Source organism: Ceratotherium simum, chromosome 21 (assembly GCF_057802395.1).
Source record: "Ceratotherium simum simum isolate JZ-2026a chromosome 21, ASM5780239v1, whole genome shotgun sequence".
NCBI classification, from domain to species: Eukaryota; Metazoa; Chordata; class Mammalia; order Perissodactyla; family Rhinocerotidae; genus Ceratotherium; species Ceratotherium simum.
This window is the reverse complement of record NC_141920.1, coordinates 15,577,706-15,594,787: the sequence shown is the minus strand read 5'-3', so window position 1 is coordinate 15,594,787 and position 17,082 is coordinate 15,577,706. Positions and strand designations below refer to the sequence as shown.

Below are 17,082 nucleotides of genomic sequence, written 5' to 3'. Positions count from 1 at the left end.
CCACCTCACAAACTGGTTGTAAAGTATCCAAATCATTATTTCAGCTAGCTTTCACTTAGCCAGTAGTCAACGCTGAACACCAGTATTAATCTCCAGTTTTTAGTTTTTTGTTTTAAAGTCAAACTCATCTGATCATTCCATTTAATTTGGCCTGAAGAATTTTCCTCCTAAACTCTTGAGGTCTCTAATCCAATGCTTTCACCCTCTTCTCCTTGGTTTGATGTTAACCACAAAGGCATTTGACCTTGCTAAATATAAAATGACAGTACATTCCCATAGTTTCTCCCACAGTAGGAGCACTGGTTATAGGTTCCAGAACTTTTCTTTACACCAGAGAGAACTAACACTTTCTTCTAGAGACACAACTTGGACTCTCGTTATGAATGTGTTCTCATTGCCTTGGTTTGGGGACCTCACATAACCTTGTCCCTCAGTGTTTTCAGGTTCAAGCTCTCCCTCTTACACAGTGCAGGAACCTTCTGCTTCCCTTTCTCCATGCAATTGGAGCTGCTGGTATCCTGGGGCTGTGGCCAGATCTCACTGCTCCCATCCCACGTTGTTTCTTTCGGATTGGGCAAAGTCACAATTCAATTAGGGCCTTCTACTCTCTGGATCTTTTCTGGCCTACTCTGGCCTGTTCACCTCAGGCACTGGCATTCTTTTTTTCTTCTACAGAAGTAGTACACATACATTATAAAAACAGTCATCCACCCTATCGCCGCTGTTACTCTAATATATGTTCTGACAGTTCTTTTGTCTCTCTGTGTTTGCTTTTTGCTATTATATATAAATAGGCTCATACTGTGCCAAACTATTTTATAACTTGCCTCCTTCACTTGGCAGTATATCATGAATACCTTTCACATCAAAACTATATTCTCCTATACCATCCTTACTGTGATTTTTAATATTTGCATATTACTTCATGGTATATTAGTTATGGTAAATTATTCCATAATTTATTTAAGTTATACTTGGAGATTTAGGTTTTTCTTTGATTTTGCACTGTTTACACATTAACACTGTAATGACCATCCTTTGGGCACCTCCGTGATTATCCTCCTCCTTAAGAGAGGAGAGAGTGGGGAAATAGAGGCTGGGATATGAAATTAAATCTGTCTGATCTCAAAGCCATGCTCATAATCACTTTTCCCTTCTGTATGAGGGTAGGATAAGAGCTTCTCTTTTATATTCAGTTTCCTTCAACTTGATGCAAATTAGCAGGACTTCTGACCTTGTCCTCTATTGTACTTCTCCCTAGTTCTTCCAGAAGGCAGCACTGAATGTGCGAGACAACATCGGGGAAGAAGTGGATGCAGAGCAGCTGATCCAGGAGGCCTGTCGGAGCTGCCTGGAGCAGGTTAGACCAAAGGAGAAAGAGTTTTATCTCTTTAACTAATATGTATTGAGAGGCACAAGGTTTAGCCCTCTGGCACTGCTAAGAAATGTGATCCCATCGTCGGTGGTATTTTGGGGGATGCCCAACAAGCCACTTACATCCAGATAGTTCTTGGAGCTGTTGCTGACAGAGGGAAGAGAAGTAGCTACTATGTGCCAGGTACTGGGATAGATGCTGTCACATGCATTAGGTCATTTACATCCCAGAAGAAACCCTGTACTGAAGGTATATTTTAATCCCTAGTTTACAGATGAAGAAATTGTGGCTTAGAACAAGGAAGAGTTAGACTAGCTAAGGTCTGTCTCTCCTCTCTAAGTGCTTGTGACTTGATCCTTCAAGTAGTCACAGGCTCTTTTGGTATCATGGGGACTGTCACCCTTTCTGCCTCTCAAGGTGTGGTCAGGAGGCATGACATCAGGTTTATAAATGGCTATGTTCCCAAGATAGTAGTGAACCTGTTTGCCTGTGTCAGCTGCTGTTATTAATAGGAATTGTCGGGCCGGCCCCGTGGCTTAGCGGTTAAGTGCACGCGCTCCACTGCTGGCGGCCTGGGTTCGGATCCCGGGCGCGCACCGACGCACTGCTTCTCCGGCCGTGCTGAGGCCGCGTCCCACATACAGCAACTAGAAGGATGTGCAACTATGACGTACAACAATCTACTGGGGCTTTGGAGGGAAAAAAATAAATAAATAAAATCTTTAAAAAAAAAAAAAAAATAGGAATTGTCAGCATCACCCATATTCTGTGTTTGACTGTGAAACCATTAGCTGTCAGAGATGGAAATTTCTTCATAATCAGAGCCACAGCGCTGGTTTGAGTTCAGTCCTATGAGGGTAATTATCAGGAGATGAGAGAGAAACGTCTTCTGGGAGGCTGGCTGACTAGCTACTCAGGCACAGCCTCAGAAAAGAGCAAGACAAGGGCCTGGACCTCAGCTTTGAAAGGGCAGAACTCCATCCTGTCAGTGCAGTTAAAGCCGATCAATCTGGTTCTCATAGACTATTAAATTTAAGCTAACCCAATTCATTAAGAGGCCAATTCATTAATACACTCTGGGACTGTAGTGTGTTATAACCAGTTGTAACATTTGCTTATAATAAAACATGACAGTTTGCTAATAATATTCTTATAAGTTTGAGCTGAATCAAGATTAAATTGGTAAAACCTTCAGTGTCACTTGCATCCCAAAATGCTTTCTTGAGTTTTTTTATCTCTTTAACTAATATGTATTGAGAGCCTACTCTGTGCCCAGTTCAGGATGGACATTGTCCTTACCCCCCGAGCCCTGACATTACTCCAGTAATCGTATAGCAGATCTATAACTACAAACTGTTAGAAGTGCTGTAAGCATAGAAGGCAATGAGAGAGCACACTAGAGGGTACAGGGCCCAGAGGCAGAAGGGAGTAGGAGTATGTCTAAGGGACAGAAAGAAGCCAGTGTGGCTGGTTTTCAGAGGTGGGAGAGAATGATGAGGACGGAGAAGTAGGCAGAGACCAGATCAAGCACAGGACTGCCAGCCAAATTATAGATGGGGAGTTTTAAGCAGAAGAGCTGCCTAATGAGATTTGCGTTTTGAAAGATCACTCTGGCTGCCATGAGGAGACTGGTTTGGGAAGCTGCCAAGGAGATTGGAAGGGAAATTTATGAGACTATTCAGGAGTCCCAGTGAAAGGTGAAGATGAAGTTGAGTGAATTGGGCATAACCTGAACTCCATGAATGGTTATACCTTTCCAGTCTCCTGAATCCCCATGTCCACCTTCCGAATTCCCCCTTTCCAATATTGATGTAAGTGGGAAGCCAGAGTAGGGAACAGAAGGGTCTGTGGTCAGAGCACACGGAATCAGAGCACAGGAAGGCCCAGAGTTTCATCCTCATCCAACCTGAAACCACACAAATCAAGAAATTTTGAACAAGTCTTCTAACCTTTCTGACCTTCAATTTCCTCATCTCTAAAATTGAGAATAAGACCACTCCCCACCACCAGTGGTTTGCTGTGAGGCTTGAATGGGATAAGAGACGTGAACTACCACACAGCGTGAATACGCAGAGCACAGAACATACTAGATGTTAAATTCATGGTAGCTATATTCACAATTATACATATTGCTGCCTCACAACAGAGCCTAGCTTTCGGGTGGCCAGGATACTTGGAAGCTCTTTGGGGTCCTCATGTCTAAACTGCAGGCAGAACTTCTTATTGCATTAAAAGACTCCTCAGACTGTATGTGATTTGATTAGACTAGGGTTTTTTCTTAGTTTGGGTTGGGTTAAGACTTGATTTGCTTGTTTTCACTTCTGATACCACGTCCTGACCATCTCAGTCGTGTTCCCTGATCTCCTTAGCTACCCCTTTACAGGTGCTTCTTAGGGAGAAATGGCTGATCTTATCTACAGTATGTTGCTTGGATTTTTTGTTTGTTTGATTGTGTTTTGTGGAGTAGTTATTTTTATTTGTTCATTTTATTTGTACAAGTAATATACATTCATTAAGAAACACTTGGCATAGTGGTTAAGAAGGCAAGTTTTCTCTTGATTTAGACTGCCTAGATGTGAGTCCTGGCTTTACCACTGAGAAGCTGTGTGACCTTCAGCAAGTTGCCTCACATACCTAAACCTCTGTTTTCATATCTGCAAAATGGGGGTCGAGGTTCTCTCTCATAGGATTGTTGTGAGGATTAAATGTGGCGCTACTCTTAGAGCATTTAGATGAGTAACAAAGACTCAATGTGTTACCTGCTGCTAGTGTTATCTTAAAATCAGAAAATAAAAATTATAAGGAAGAAAATTAAAATTTCTCATAATCTCACTACCAACAATAACTTCTGTTAATATTTTGATGTGTTTCCTTCTTTTCCCTGTGTATGTTTCTGCACAGGTCACCAGTAACCTCCGTGTTGTCAGATCCTGTGGACCCTAACTGTCCTCGGCTTACTCAGCTTCTTTTTTTTTTTTTTTTTAAGATTTTATTTATTTATTTTTTTTCCCCCCAAAGCCCCAGTAGATAGTTGTATGTCACAGCTGCACATCCTTCCAGTCGCTTACTCAGCTTCTTTGTGGCATTTGTTGCAGTGGGTCATTTCATGTTTCTTGGAACGCTCCTCTCTTGGCTCGAGTGCTTTGACTGTTGGTGCATTCACAAGTTCAGTCCTCAGACCTCTTCTCTTATGTTTCTCACTCTCATTCTAGCTGATTTCACCTAGTCCTGTGGCTTTGAAGCCAGTTTAACTGCTAATGATTCCCAAATGTGTATCACAGCCCTGAGCTACTTCCCCTCTTGCCTTCCTCCAGTCCATTCTCACAGCAGCCAGACCCTTCTTTTTAAAGATCAATTGGACTGTGTCACTCTCCTCTTTAAAACCCTTCAGTGACTTCACATTGCAGGCAGAACAAAACGCTAGTGCCTCACCATGACCCACAGAGCCTTACCTGGACTGGCTCCTGCCTATTTCTTTAACTTCGTCTCATCCCACCTCCCACGTATTGACTATATTCTAGCTGGACTGGAATACTTTTCTGCTTCTCCACACACCAAGCTCAGGGCCTTTGCACTTGCTGTTCTCACTGCCTGGCATGCTCTACCCTTAACTCTTTACATAGCTGGCTCCTTCTTTTCTTCAGATTTAGCTTAAATATGGCCTCATCAGAAAGGCCTCTCCTGGCCCTCCATCTAAAGTAGCCCTGCCATCTGGCTCCCTTTCCCATCTCCAGTTAATTTCTATCACCTTACTTGTTTATTTCCACCATTTATTTCAATCTGGAATTATTAATAGTTCATTTGTTTATTTTATGCCTCCCTCCCACCCCCACCTCTGCTAAAATCTTGAGTTTTGCAAGAGTTGAGGCCTGATGTTGTTCACTGCTGTGTTCCTAGCCCTAGAATGTGACTCTTACTATGTGTACACTGTTGAATGATCGAGTGAATGAATGAATGAATGAATAAACAAACGAACGAACAAATGGCAAATGAACACACAAGTTCCTGCTCTCACAGAACTTACAGCCTCGTTAGGCAGACAGGTATGAGTTAAATTACCACACAGACGTGTGCATAATTACACACTGGACTGGGGCACTCTTCACTGAAAAGGGACAGCATTTGGAGGAGAAGATCATGAGTTCAGTTTGGGGCTTAGCAAATTTCAGACATCCATGCATAGACATGGGCAGACTGTTTGTTATATAAATCTGGAGATCAAAGGAGAGGGTACAGCTGAAGATAAAAATTACAGAGGCATCAGTTTAGAGATGTTAGTTGAAGCTGTGAGCATAGATGAAAGCAGGTAGAATATCCAATGAAAGAGGATAGAATGAAAAGAACCAGACTGAGGAAGGTGAACCAGCAAAAGCTGAGAAAGAGTTGCCAGAGAAGAAGAAGGAAAACCAGGGAAGTGTGGCCAAGGAGCCAGTGGAAAAGAGTGTTTGCAGAGAGAGGGAGTGCTCAGGGCTGTGCTGCCCCAGAGGTCACATGAACACAACTCTGCATGGCCTCCAGGGCCCCTGCCAACCTCACCACACTGCTCGCTCACCACTCTCTCCTGTGCCCACCACTTGCTAGGCCGTCTTTTTCTTCTTCAAATGAGCCAAGTCTGGTCCCGCTTTAGGGCTTTTGTGCTCTTCGGTGCTGCTGAACCACGCTTCTCTGCAGTTTTTTCTTATCGCTGGCCGCTTCTCCTTCACAGCGCGGCTCCGAGGCTGCCTTCTCAGCAAGTCCTTCCCTGACCACCTGCTTAAAGGAGTCCTCTGGCAATTCTCTGCCACATCTGTCATGATCCAAAATTACCTTGTTTATATGTTTATTTATTTGCTTATTATCCAGCTTGCCCACAGAATGAAAGCTCCACAAGAACAGGGATCTTGCTTGTGCTGTTTAGTGCTATGTCCCCAACACTTATGCACTAGGTACTTGATATTTATTAAATGAAGATCAGCAGCTTACTGAGGAATATGTATTATATTAATGCATTTACTTAGGAAAAATATATAGTATATATGTACGTGGAAAAAAGTAATGAAGAATTCACATTGAAATATTAACAGTATTCTGTAGGTACTGAGATTTCAGGTTTGATTTTTTTATTTGCTTGTTTACATTTTCTAATTTTTCAGCAATGACCATTAATTACTCCCATTTTTTAAAAATTAGATATCTATTTATATGCATATCTTGGGGTGCCTTTGTACTGACCATGAAAAAGTTTTAAACCAGTTTGGAGTTGTGTTTATAAAAATGGAAGCAGAGAGCCTTATGCACCAAAATAGTGACTGTTAACACTTGGTCTTTTCCCTTCAGGCTAAACTACTGTTTTCAGATGGAGAAAAAGTAATACCCAGATTGACTCATGAGCTTCCAGGGATAAAGGTCAGAGTCACTGTGTCCTGGGGTATTGGAGGGGGAGACCAATCAGGTCGGGAGGCAGGTGAACTCTGTGGGCCCAGGGAGGTCTCACATACCATCCATTTGTGGGAGCAGATCCAAACAGCATCATGGTAGGAGGGCTTCTGAGGCCTGGCTCAGGGAGGGGCTGGAGTGGGTAGTCCCAGGGCTCTGTCTTCTGCAACCCCAGGAGACCTGCAGCTCCCAATTACTGGCCTTCCACTGACTCCCTGCCCTTCTCCTCCAGCGTGGCCGGCAGACAGAGGAGGAATGTGCCCATCGAGGAAGCCCCATTCCCAAAAAGGTAAGCCATCTCCTCATTTTATGGCAGAGAAAAGGCCCTGCAGCTCCAAAAGAAGATAATAGGCTTCCTCAGTGCACCTTTGAGCCTTTCTAGCATGAGAGGCAGGAACCCTGGAAACAGTCACTCTCCCTATTACTCTCAAGCATCATTTGGTCTCTTTGGAAAATCATCTCCACCAGGGACCCTGGACCTGCCAATGGGATGGAGTGGGGTGGGGCTTCCCACAGGGTCAGGCCTCTGACAGCTGTTCTTTGTGGCAGAGGAAGGGACGGCCTCCTGGACACGTCCTGTCAAATGACCGGGGAGCCGCCGGCATGGTGTGAGTAGGGGCCAGCAGAGCCGAAGGGAGGAGAAGGGAGGGTGTGGGCCTGGAGGAAAAGCGGCCAGAGTTCTGTGCCTGGTGAAATCAGATCCATCTGTTTAAGTGCCCACAGAGAAGTGTTACCCTGGTTTGAGGGTGGGCAAAGAAGGCAGCGAGAGGAGGTTGGTTTAGCCTGTTTTTGCCCCAGAACAGTTCAGCCCAGAGTGATTAAATACCAGAGGTTTTTTATTGTCAATACAGTATCTATTGAATGTTTATAATGTGCTGTAACTGGTCTAAACAACTTACATACTTCACCTTTTAATCCTTACAGCCACCCTCTAATGAAGATATAATTAATTTTGCAGATAAGGAAACAGACTCAAAGAATTACTTGCCCAAGGTCATACAGCCAATAAGGGGCAAAACTCGACTACATTGCCTCCAGGATGGTCATTTTCAAAGATTTTTAAGCAACAGAATCTTTTTTTCAAACAAAACTTTACATGGAAGCCCAATATATAAAGCAGATAAGCCAAACTGGTCTGGTTAAGAGGGATGGGGGTAGTTTGAAACCATTGGCTCAGGAGATGGAATAGTATTAATCATCGTACCTTAGATTTATCTCCTGCGTGGAGCAAGTTCATTTCTCACAGACACAGGATAGGTAAGGCAGATGCTGCCATTTTCTCCTTTTGACAGATGAGAAAACTACAACTGAGAGAGGTTCCTGGACTTGCCCATGTGGCTAGGTAATATCAGAGTTAGTCCTAGAATGGCTTCTAGCCCAGGGCTTTTTTTGCTATGTACCTCCTCTGCCGGGTTACCAGGAAGAAGTACGCCCAGGGCTCAAGTGAGAGCATATGCGGAGATCGCATATGCTCTTCCAGTCCTAGGCCTGACCTTGGAGAATTCACTTGCTTCTTTCCTTCCAATCAGATGGAAACCAAAATCCTGTGAACCAATTCGCCGAGAAGGCCCTAAGGTATGATTATGTGAGCGTGGCAGTGACCGCTATCCCAGGGAGACTCAGTCAAGGCTCTGGGGCCCACCATGAGGGAAAGGGCTGGGGGTGGTGAAGGATGTGGGCACGCCATTCCAGAGCCATCTCTCCCCGTCCCCTGCCCCCCACCCCCCATCCCCACGCTGGCCTCCTAGAAGGATCCCAAGTAGGGATTGGAATTAGGGGCAAAGCAAAGAGAGGGCTTGAGTCTTTGCTGAAGCTTTCTCCTCGCAAAAGCTAGTGGTCACTTATTCGGTATTTAATACGTGACAGGCACTGTCCTAAATCTTTTGTATGGATTATCTCATTTAATCTTTATAACAACCTTATGCGAAAGATTCTGTTACCCTTCTATAGTTGAGGAGCTTTGTTTCCTACCAACTCCCTTGTAGGCAGAAAGTACCTTATTTTATCTAGTTATCTTATAGGCTTAATACGCCTGAGCACGCTAAGGCTTAGAGAGTTGCCCAAAGTCACATACCTAGTAAGTGGTAGAGCCAAGTTTCAAACCCAGGGTCTATTGACACCGGAGTCTGTGCTGTTAACCATTAGCCTCTGTTGCCTCCAAAACAGTTGTTTGCAAGCTCTTTTAGCAATAGAATCCTTTCTTCAAATAAAATCATATATGGAAGCCCAGTAAGGTAGGTAAAAGCTCCACGGTCCTGGTTGAGGCTGTGTCCAGGAGAAATGGTCTACCTTTTTTCTTACTGGCCCTTTCTGCTTTTTCACTGGTGACCACACCTTTCTTCTTAAACTCTGCTCCCTTAGAGCGGGTCATCCTGCATTCTCCTGGATCTTTCTGTTCCCCTGTAAACATCCCTTCTCTCTTTTATAAGTTCTTCCTCAGCAGTGACCCATGTAAATGGGCATTCCCCAGAATACTCTCTCTGGCCCACTTCTCCACCTAAAGTTTCTCTCTGGGTGATCTACATCATCCACTCTTGTGGTTTCAAGGACCAGTACGTGCTAAAGTTCCCATACCTCTTTGTTCGTCCCATACCTCCTTCTAGTTTAAAACTTGTATATCCTACTGTCTGCTAGACCTCTCTGCCTGGAATTTTCATGTATTTCAAACTCAGCATATCCAAAATTGAAATCAGAATCTTTCCTCATAGACCTTCTTTTACGGTCTCTACTTACTCATCTTTGCTTCTTCCTTTCCGTCCCCTGTCTACAGCCAGTGAAATCCTGGAATTATTCTACCTCCTAAATGTAGCAGAGTTCCTATTCCTTCTCTTCATCCTTACTGCTATGCTAGCTCAGACCCTCATCTTCTCTCAAGAATGCTTTATTCCAGCAACCTCTAAACTGCTCTCCCTGTCTGTAATCTTGCCACTTCAAATCCATTAGCCACATTCAGAAGAGTGAGCTATCTTTAAAGCAAATCTGGCTCTCCCTGTTTAGAGGCCCTCAATGACTCCCCACGGCCTACAGAATAAATAAAGTGCAAACCCCTAAACGAAATGCACTAGTGGCCTCCAGCCCCTCTCTGCTTCTCTCTCCAGCCTCATCAATGCCACTCCCTAATTTGTGCTCTCTCCTTTTGCAAAACAGAATTGCTTGTAGTTTCTCCAACATGCCAAGCCAATGCTCACCTGCCTTTGTTCTCGCCACGCCTTCTTCCTCGCCTCTACCATGTCTCACTTGTGCTCACCCTATCAGAATTAACTTGGGAATTAACTTCTTCAAGGAAGCCTTCCTTTGGCACCTCCCTCGCCCGGCACTCATCTGTACCATTGCCCATCTCATGACGGTGTAATTATCTGTACCTACATCTGTGGCCCCCTGGAGAACAGAGACTGTATCTTATTCATCTCTTTATCTCCAGTATCTAGCACAGGGCCTATAATATTGTAAATACTTGATTTCTTGAATCAAGATTTATTGAATAACGGATGAGGGTGGGGTAGGAGAGGGCAGAGGGAGGAGTGTTTCTGTCCTCCCCACCAGATAAACCTCACCCTCATCAGCTGTTCTGTTTTTTGCATAGTGGGACCCAGCTCGGCTGAATGAATCTACCACCTTTGTGTTGGGATCTCGAGCCAACAAGTAAGTCTCAGAGCTTTGGTGCTGAAGTGGGGGAAGCTTAGGGGTCTACCACTAGGACTGCAACTGCTGGATTCCTCACCGCTCTCTGTTACTTTTCAGGGCCCTGGGAATGGGGGGCACCAGAGGGAGAATCTACATTAAGCACCCGCACCTCTTTAAGGTAGGTGAGTGCCAGGAGTTAGGCAGGCCATTGCCGTGGGAGTAGATCGCATTGGACTCTAGATGGCACAGAGAAACTTGGAACAAACACTGATCTGGGAGTCAGGACATCTGGGTTCTAGTTCCCTCTCTGCCATTAACCTTTACCTTTTGTAATTCACTCAGTACCTCGGTGCCTCACTAATAATAGCAACTTTCCTTGTATTGTATATCAAACACATTTTTAAGTGCTACACTTAATTATCTCATGGAAATGTCCTTTGAGATAGGTATTGTAGGGGCCGGCCCGGTGGTGTAGCGGTTAAGTGTGCGCTCTCCGCTTCAGCCGCCTGAGTTTCGCAGGTTGGGATCCTGGGCGCGGATCACCGCACCGCTTGTTAAGCCATGCTGTGGCAGCATCCCATATAAAGTAGAGGAAGATAGGCACGGGTATTAGCCCAGGGCCAATCTTCAGCAAAAAAGAGGAGGATTGGCATCGGATGTTAGCTCAGGGGTAGTCCTCCTCACAAAAAAAAACAAACAAAAAACAAGATAGGTATTGTTATCCTTCTTTTACAAGTTAAAAAAAAAACAAAGGTTGAGACAGGCTTTGACTTGCCCAAAGTTACTTAGCTGGTAAGTAGTGAGTTAGGATTCAAATCCACGTCTGTCTTCAGCAAAGCTCTTAACCACAGCCTTATTTGGTTATCTGTAAAAGAGATTGAAGCAAAGCAGAAGTTTTAACTCTTTGCAAAGAGGGGACTCCTCTCCTGAGAGCAGCTATGCTTTGGTCTCCACTGTTTGAGAATATGGGGTGGGAGGGGGGGTGGTCATGAATTCACTCACTCTCTTAAATCAATTTCTATTTTTGTTTTTTAATTTTTTTTTTTAATTTTTTTTTTTATTTATTTATTTTTCCCCTAAAGCCCCAGGCGATAGTTGTATGTCATAGTTGCACATTCTTCTAGTTGCTGTATGTGGGACGCGGCCTCAGCATGGCCGGAGAAGCGGTGCGTCTGTGCACGCCCGGGATCCGAACCCGGGCCGCCTGCATCGGAGCACACGCACTTAACCGCTAAGCCACGGGGCCGGCCCAAATTTTTTTTTTTTAATTTATTTATTTTTCCCCCCAAAGCCCCAGTAGATAGTTGTATGTCATAGCTGCACATCCTTCTAGTTGCTGTATGTGGGACGCGGCCTCAGCATGGCTGGAGAAGTGGTGCGTTGGTGCGCGCCCGGAATCCGAACCCAGCAGCGGAGCGCGCGCACTTAACTGCTAAGCCACGGGGCCGGCCCATGAATTTCTATTTTATCAGTCACAAAAGCATCCAAATATATTAGAAAAATAGTAGTCTATGTGTGTTCAAGACGTGTTTTTTTGCACTTGTATGTAAAGTTTGGTGCCTCTTGCCAAAACCACATAGCCCCTTTGGGGTCCCAGAATCATGGGCTCTGTCTACAACATTCTGTGCAAGTTCAAGTTCTTTGAAGGGCAGACCTGCTTCCTCTACTTTTTCAGTTTTATTTTCTGGGATTCCCAACACCTAGACAATTTCACTACTTGCTACTTCTTCATTTTTCTCTCTTAGTGTCTTCACTCTTGTTGTTCCCTTTACCTGGATGACCTTCCTCCCTCACCCTTATGACTGCCTGACTATTCTTTAAGATGCACGTCCTCCAAGAGCCTTGCTTGCATTATCCCCCCAATGGATGTGCTCTTGGACCTACTTTGACTTCCTGTTGCACAATGGTTAAGAGTACAGTTTCAGTCCCCGTTCCATGACCTATCCATGACCTTGGGCAAGTGGCTCCATATTTCTGAGCTTGTTTTGTCATCTATAAAATGGAGATGATACAGACCAATCACTTAGGGTTGGCAGAATTACGAGAGAGTGCAGTGAAGCACCCAGCACAATGCCTGGCACATGGCACGGGCTCGGTAAACGTTCGTCACTATTACCAGCAGACTTGCCCAATTCTAGACCCACCGTTTGTAATAAACCCGCAACCCGCACTCTCATTACCACTGGATATTATCTCTCATTTTAATCTTTCCAGTCTGATAAGTGGAGGGAAAATGTTTTTGTTGTTTTACTTTGCTTTTAATTCTCTATTGGTGAGGATAAGCATCATTTCATTCATTCAGAATCTATCTGTATTTCTTCTGTAAAGTGCCTGTTATATCTTTTGCCCATTTTTCTGTCATTCAAAAGGCATTATTCAAATTTTTATTTTCCTTTTTATCTTTTTTTAATTATAGAAATCATATATAAACTCATTCTTGTAAAAAAATTCAAACAATACACAGAAGCCAATAGGGAACAAAACAAAGTTCCCCTTCACCCTTGACCCTGACTCTCCTCCCCTAGAGGTCACCAACGACAACAGTGGTGGCATCCGTCAGTCCCCTCCCTATGCACTTGTGTGTGTGTGTCCATCCTTTGTCCTTTAGTGATATTTTATGTTACTGAGATCATACTATATATATTGTTCTCTGATTTTATTTTTTTCACCCAAACTTCATTCATTCATTGAACAAATATTTATCGAGTGCTGAGCCTCCTCAAAGTGCTAGAGATAAAGGAGTGAACAAAGCAGACACACAAACTCCGTGTCGTCACGGAGCTTACTTGTACTGCAGGGCAAACTGTGGCCTCTAGGCCAAATCCAACCTGCAGCCTATTTTTGTCCAACTGAGGGTTTTTACATTTTTAAAGGGTGATGTAAAAAAAAAAAGAAAGAAAAATATGTGACAGAGATGTGTGTGGCCGGAAAAGCCTAAAATATTTACTAACTGGCCCTTTACAGAAAAAGTGTGCTGACCACTATAAATCTAGTGCATAATATCCTTGAGGGCCGGCCCCGTGGCTTAGCGGTTAAGTGCTCGCACTCCGCTGCTGGCGGCCCGGGTTCGGATCCCGGGCACGCACCGACGCACTGCTTCTCCGGCCATGCTGAGGCCACATCCCACATACAGCAACTAGAAGGATGTGCAACTGTGACATACAACTATCTACTGGGGCTTTGGGTGAAAAATAAATAAATAAAATTATAAAAAATATATATATATCCTTGAGATTTGTCCATGTTATTAAATTAAATTGTCTCCCTCATTTTATGTTTAACAGCTATATAGAATTCATACAAGAGATATTCCATAATTTATTTCATCGCTCCCCTATTAATGGATATTTAAGTTTTTTCCAACAGGTTTGCTATTATAAACAGTGCTGCACCAAACATCTTGTGTTTGAGTGATTCTAAAGGATAAATCCCTGGAAATGGGATTGGTGGATCAGAAATTTTAAAACTTTGACTGATACTTATATTACTTGGGAAGTAAAATGATTATTTAAACTCAAAGAGTAGTAACCGTATAGCCCAGATTTCCCAACTCGGCCTATTTTATAAAACCTACCTTTATTAAGCACTTATTATGTGTCAGATACTATATTTAGCACTTTTTAACCACTATCTCATTTATTTTTAACAACAACCCTGTAAGATAAGTATTAATCCTTTCTGTTTTACAAATGAAGAAACTGAGTCTCAAGGAAATTATTGCCCAGGTTTACACCGTCAATAAGTGGCAGAGGGGGCCGGCCCAGTGGCACAAGCGGTTAAGCGCGCACGCTCCGCTGTGGCAGCCCGGCGGCCCAGGGTTCGCAGGTTCGGATCCCGGGCGCACACCGACACACTGCTTGTCAAGCCATGCTGTGGCGGCGTCCCATATAAAGTGGAGGAAGATGGGCACGGATATTAGCCCAGGGCCAGTCTTCCTCAGCAAAAAGAGGAGGGTTGGCAGATATTAGCTCAGGGCTGATCTTCCTCACAAAAAAATAAAATAAGTGGCAGAAACCAGAATTTAAACCTTGTTTGTCTAATTCCAAAACCAGGTTCTTAACCGTGATGCTATACCACATCCCCCCAGATCATGAAGTGTCCTGATTTTTGTTTTAGAAAATACGGTCACTATAATAATCACATGTGTTGTAAGCTACCTCAGACCATTATTTCAAAGAGGGGTAGAGCTCTAAAATAAGAGTCACCAGTCTGACCAGTTGCCAGAGATGCTGTGTTTCGAGAAAAGAAGGGGGTGGGGATTAGAGGTGTACTAAACCTCTGGGAATTGGGTCCCATACCCTGGCCTCTTGGGCTCGGCTCCACTAGCTCTGAAGAGGTTGGTGAGCCCTCTACAGCCACCAGGCTAGGACAAGGTCTTGTTGGTCAGAACTGCTCAAGGGCCAAGAGTATGCTCTGGGACCAAATGAGAAAAGCCCCTTGCTCCAAACTAATGCCTGTCTGTGACTTCATCCCTCACAGTATGCAGCTGACCCCCAGGACAAGCACTGGCTGGCTGAGCAGCATCACATGCGGGCAACAGGGGGGAAGATGGTAAGCATTGTTTGCACGTGCCACTGCCAAAGACCCATCCAGCCCAGGGACCAGGGTTCTGGCTATTGGTGGCAGCTTACCTCCAAATCTGAGAGACTCTCAAAGCTCTCCAAGATGAATGTGGAAAGGGAGACTTGTATGGTTAGAGAGGGCCCATTCCTTCATGCTGAAGAGCAGGCTGTAATCCCTAGATTCCCTTCCCTGTCCCTAGGTCTCCCACACAGCACCCCCTCGCCCTACCACGTCATCCCTCATATTTAGATTGTATTAGCTTTGCATAAGAATGACAGGTACAAAACACACTTAACACTACTTTTCTCTTGTGTGCCATTAACAGATTTCACTCATAGGTCATAACACTCTTTCACCAGACACAGCTATAGAGTCTTTTCTCAACACGGTACTCCAGGCGGCACCCCTCATCCGTAGGGGTTAATACATGCAATGAAACTTGTTTGCCACATTTGGCAGCTCCTTCCAGAATCACCTCTACTTAAAGAGTTCTCCGCTCATATCAAGCAACAACCCTAGGAAAATCATTGTTGCATGTGTTCTAAAACTGTTGTGGAGGGCTTTGTCCATCACATGCGGTGTCCCCCACCTGAGGACTCAACTTAGTGCCACCGCTGGGACTGTTAAAAATTCAGTGGCCTTGCAAACCAGTATGCCCTCTCCTTTCTGGCAGGGAAAGCTATCTTTTATTTTACTACTCTACTTATGCCTACACTCTTTGTTTGAAAAAAGATTTCAGGGAACTTACCATTGATACAGAAAATACAACATAATATAAATAAGAAATAGGGGGAAAAAGGAAAGGCAGGATCTAAAATTAAGCCACAAACAAGACTAGTTTTAAAAAAGTGTTTTTCTAATTGCTGACCTGGGAGACGAGTGTACTTCTATGGGTTCACACAAATTCAGCTACAGGACCCTCTCAGGGACACCTGATCTGTTACATAGTTCACAATGCCCATAAGATGAAGACAGTCAGATTACTCAAGGGACACACAATTATTCCTGACCCTAAAACTAGACAGAAGTGTCTCCCACAGAAGACTTGCTCATGTGAGGAACAACATCCCCCGTATGGTAAGCTCACAAGAGGGCTCTCTCCCACTGCAGATCATGGCATTGTGTCAAAGCCATTCTGCAGACCCCAGGCAATACAGCCTAGTTAGTAGACAGCCATGCAGTTTATCACGTTTTCCCTTTTGCCACAAAGTTCAAAACCAAATCATCTTAGCGCCTAGAGTTAACATATGGCTTCCTCCTCCTGATTTCCTGTTTCCATGTATATTTTGCTAGCTCTCTTGCCATTTTATTTTAAGCCACTTCAGGGTCCTTTTTCAGAAGAGGAGGAGGCTGTAAATAATTTAGTCACCAGTCCCCACTCCCCCACCAATAAAGTTTCTATTTGAGTGAAAGATTGTCTCACGGAACAATTCCACAGTCTCCCTACTAACTCTCCCCTACTAAATTGTAACTATGCCCACCTCCCTTCCAGCCCTTAGAGTAAGCAGATGTTTAATAAAATGTTATTAAGTTGAACTGAAATGAATCACAGGCAATGACTACTCTCCTTTGCTCCTGCCCCAGGCCTACCTCCTCATTGAGGAGGACATCCGGGACCTCGCTGCCAGCGATGACTACAGGTAAAACCAGTGATCTGTCTGCTACCTTTCCCCCTGCCTCACGGTAGTCCCTGGGATGAGCCTGGGCCTATATCCTCCTTTGCTGCAACTTTCTTCCTCGTTTCTGTTCCAGAGGATGTTTGGACCTAAAGTTAGAGGAGCTGAAATCCTTTGTCCTACCCTCCTGGATGGTTGAGAAGATGCGAAAGTACATGGAGACACTACGGACAGAGAATGAGCATCGTGCTGTTGAAGCACCTCCACAGACCTGAAGCCATGTCCCCTGGCTACATTTGGCAGCCTTCCTCTGAAGCCCTCTTACCCACGTGGCTGAGGCCACCACTGGGATGGATCTCAGCAGCATTAAGCTGTGCCTGGGCTAGTTTGTAGTGACTCACTGCAGAGCGCTCCCAGACTGGCATGTAGTTCTACGTTTGTAAAGTTATTGGGATAGGAAGCAATTAAAGAGTTTGTAATAAACACAGA

At 44.3% G+C, this 17,082-nt stretch overlaps 1 protein-coding gene across 1 annotated transcript in view; it reads left to right on the top strand.

Annotated features, from left to right (window-relative positions):
* The window catches only part of DNTTIP1 (deoxynucleotidyltransferase terminal interacting protein 1), a 21,969-nt gene extending 4,887 nt beyond the window's left edge, over positions 1 to 17,082 (top strand). The window contains exons 4-13 of the mRNA XM_087445202.1: positions 1,262 to 1,360; positions 6,692 to 6,760; positions 7,023 to 7,079; positions 7,340 to 7,398; positions 8,320 to 8,365; positions 10,374 to 10,432; positions 10,532 to 10,592; positions 14,894 to 14,965; positions 16,562 to 16,617; positions 16,730 to 17,082. Of these exons, the coding sequence (XP_087301328.1) occupies positions 1,262 to 1,360; positions 6,692 to 6,760; positions 7,023 to 7,079; positions 7,340 to 7,398; positions 8,320 to 8,365; positions 10,374 to 10,432; positions 10,532 to 10,592; positions 14,894 to 14,965; positions 16,562 to 16,617; positions 16,730 to 16,868 (717 nt within the window). The 3' untranslated portion in view covers positions 16,869 to 17,082. The remainder of the gene's footprint in view (positions 1 to 1,261; positions 1,361 to 6,691; positions 6,761 to 7,022; positions 7,080 to 7,339; positions 7,399 to 8,319; positions 8,366 to 10,373; positions 10,433 to 10,531; positions 10,593 to 14,893; positions 14,966 to 16,561; positions 16,618 to 16,729) is intronic.